Here is a 3,284-nt window from a genome sequence, read left to right on the forward strand (position 1 = left end):
AGTGAACTGGATCACATGCTTTCATTTCAAACATCTATTCCTTCTAAGCCTCCACTGAGGGCAGGAGGAGAACGAGGTGACAGAGAATGAGATGTTTGGATGGCATGCATTGGAGCAAACTCCAGGAGATAGAATGAAGGACAGGGAGGCCTGGCATGCTGCAGTCCATGGGGTTGCAAAGAATCAGACACGACTGAGAGCCTGAACAACAAAAGCCTCCAGATGATACCATTAACAAGAAAACTGAATTCAAATTCAGTAAAGGGCAAGGGCTTAACACCATGGAGGAGCTCCAACTAGAATGAAGAATCAAGCTTTAAAATCACAAGTAGGACTTTTCATAGATTTTAATGCATGTATATACATCAAGTTCAAAAACTATCTCGCTGTCTTTCACAGTGACTGGAAAGAATAGTTAATGAAGTCATCGATGGCCATTGTCGTTACTAGTAACAGAATCAAAAGTGCCCAGAAACACTATTTTTTTAAAAATTGATAGAAATAAAAATGGATGAGAAATACACTCAGGGGAACTGGGTTAAATAGTTCCACTTAGTACACAAAAATGGCCCAGCAGCCAGGGAGAACAAGACCCCTTCCTCCTCCCTAAAAGAGGGGCTCTTGGGCTCCAGATCTGTCACATTTAGATTTCAATATGGTTGCTTTCTCTCTCTCCCATATTTGTCCTGTTATCTGAAAAATATCTCATAGAAGAGGATGGTGATGCCAGCCATGTCCTGGATTCAGTCTGCCTCCATGCAGCCCTCCTGGTCCTTCTCGCTTTGCCCTCAGCCTTACAAGAAACAAAGAAAGCTGGTTATGGAACCTTCCCAGGTTCACACAGTGACTCCCAGCCAGGGGTAGAAAATGTGTCCAAATGCCTTAGTCTGTGCTGGGATGGAGATGAGAGGATAGAGTAACCAACACATCCCCAGAGAACCCACAGTTACAGAGGGGAGTGGGTCTAGTCCCCTGGTGGGTTGGGAGGGAAAAAATAGTTGCAAACCACTGGTTTAAGATTTGAAATAGCTCAGTTGGAATTCCGTTATCTCCACTAGCTTTGTTCGTAGTGATGCTTCCTGAGGCACACATGACTCCACACTCCAGGATGTCTGGCTCTAGGTGAGTGACCATACCATCATGGTTATCTGGGTCATTAAGACCTTCAGTTCTTCTTTTGCTTCTGTTAGGTCCTTGCCATTTAATGTTATCGATGTACTTGAATTTTGAGCTTCTCCTGGGCAGGAGTAAAGTGGCTCATAATTCAGTTTCTACTTTGTCAGGCATATGGGAGGCACCTGGTGAAAAACACTGATGGAAAGAATGTACACTGAGCCTGGAGCCACCACACTAAAGGGAACCAATAAGATGGGCATTTTGAAAATCAAGCCCTAAGAACGCCAGGGTAGAAACAGGAACCCTCCTGCAGGGCTCGGGGCTGCAGAACTAGGTGAGGAGCCAAGCCTGCCACTCAAGAAAGCTTGGGTCTCCACTCAGAGGGCAGAGTCACAGAGCGGGCGAAGAAGAAGCCCCTCCACTTTGTGTCCATAAAAGTCGCCTGCTGAGGAAGCCTGGCCGAGGAGAGTCTGTGTCCTGTCACCTGTCCCAGAATGAGGATGGATCTGTCAGAGGAATGATCCAGAAGAGATGTGGGGAGATATGGGACCCCATTCAGTCAGCCGAGCAGGACCTGTGAGTCTGAGAGCCAGTGATTCTTGGCCCTCTCAGACCCCCTGCCTCGTCTTAAAACCAAATACTTTCTAACACAACACTGCAAATCAACTATACTTCAATTAAATAAATGTTTTCATTTGCTCTTCTTGATTCTGAATTGAGATTCATAGACAATATGATTGTCTCTATAATCTTAACAATCAATATCATACCTTAACTATAACAAACAAGAAGTGAAAAGCAACGTATAATAAAATAATATGTATTCCTACATGAATATTCAGGAATGATTGCACTAGAAGACAAAATAGCTCCCGCAGACCTCCCAAATAACCCCTTGGGTTGATACTGCTCCACTGGGACCCCTGCTCTAGCCCAAGAGGAGCCCCCAAGTCTCTGAGCTCCCCGGCCAGTCAGCTGGCAGCCCTCACTTTCCAGTAACTCACCCTCTGGCTGCAAGAGAAGAAGCTGAAGGCGGGAACCAGAGCAGCCCTTTCTTGCTCCACTGCTGTCTCATGGGGCACCTGTAGGGACCAACACCGGAGGTGGAGCTCCAGCACTGCTGAGGCCTTCCAGAGTCCCCAGTTACACATCAGTACCCCCAACGCCATCCTCTGCCCACAGCTGCCAGCTTCCTGCCCAGTGATGCTACAGAAAAGGGAGCCCAAGAGGGTCAGCAGGAGGAGGAAGTTTCTGGCAGATGGACTTCCTCAAAAATCCCAGGCAGCACTGCTGGGTAAGTTCAGGTTTCTTTAGCTCTTTCACCTGGGCTCTCCTGATGCTGTTTCTTCATCTGTCTGGTCTCTACTTTAGCAACGGTGTCTAATTGCATGATAATGCCTCAGACCCCCCATTTTGCCTACAGGAATCCTCCAGCCTGCTCATTTAAAAGCCCAGAGATGAGACGAGGCTGCACAGTGAGAGCTCAGTGTGGCAGTGTGACGCAGTGGACAAAGTGGCCCTGGATTCAAATCCTGACTCTGCAGTCTACCTAGCAGCAGTCTGAACCTAAGTAATTTAGGTTCTCTGCACTTCCAGTTCACCAGTGGTAAAATGAGGAGAAGAAAACCTACTTTGCTGAGTTATATTAAGCATTAAGCAGAATCAATTAAAAAAAAAAAAAAACACCCAGCCCAGAAACATAAAATGGTTTCTCCTGCTCTCAATTATCAGGAAGGCAGCTGAGAGTGGCAAGAAAAATAGGGTTCACGGAACCCCAGAGAACTAGCTTCAAGTCTAGATCCTTGACTGCAGACGGTACATCATCTAAGATGGAAATAATGACCGCTCATTGGGAGAAGGGACATGCGTGCCCTGGGGAGCTCTGCACTGGTCAGTCTCATGCCCTCCATGAACCCTGTGGCATCACTGTCACCTTCACTTCATTGCTCTTGTCTGAGAAGCATTCCAGGTCTTCCAGAGGAAAACCAGCTGGAGTGTTTACTATGCAGTCTGCTGTTTGGTCCACTTTCCCTGCGATCACTGTACTGCGATTACTGAGGGTAAGGGGACCACAGCCTTCCTCCTTGAAAGCGGTATCATGTGTCCTAGGGAGATAATGCAGTCTCAGTTTAAAGCAGGAGTTAAAATTGAGCAGGAGGAAAACTTCC

General features: G+C 46.9%; 1 protein-coding gene across 1 annotated transcript in view; it reads right to left on the reverse strand.

The window, feature by feature from the left end:
• Window positions 1-439: 439 nt before the first annotated feature.
• Window positions 440-3,284, reverse strand: part of LOC104984428 (5'-nucleotidase domain-containing protein 4-like) — a 10,660-nt gene continuing 7,815 nt past the window's right edge. The window contains 2 exon segments of the mRNA XM_010834130.1: window positions 440-793; window positions 2,121-2,198. Coding sequence (XP_010832432.1) covers window positions 644-793; window positions 2,121-2,198 — 228 coding nt within the window. The 3' untranslated portion in view covers window positions 440-643.

This window comes from Bison bison, unplaced genomic scaffold, assembly GCF_000754665.1.
Source record: "Bison bison bison isolate TAMUID 2011002044 unplaced genomic scaffold, Bison_UMD1.0 scf7180017864020, whole genome shotgun sequence".
NCBI lineage: Eukaryota > Metazoa > Chordata > Mammalia > Artiodactyla > Bovidae > Bison > Bison bison.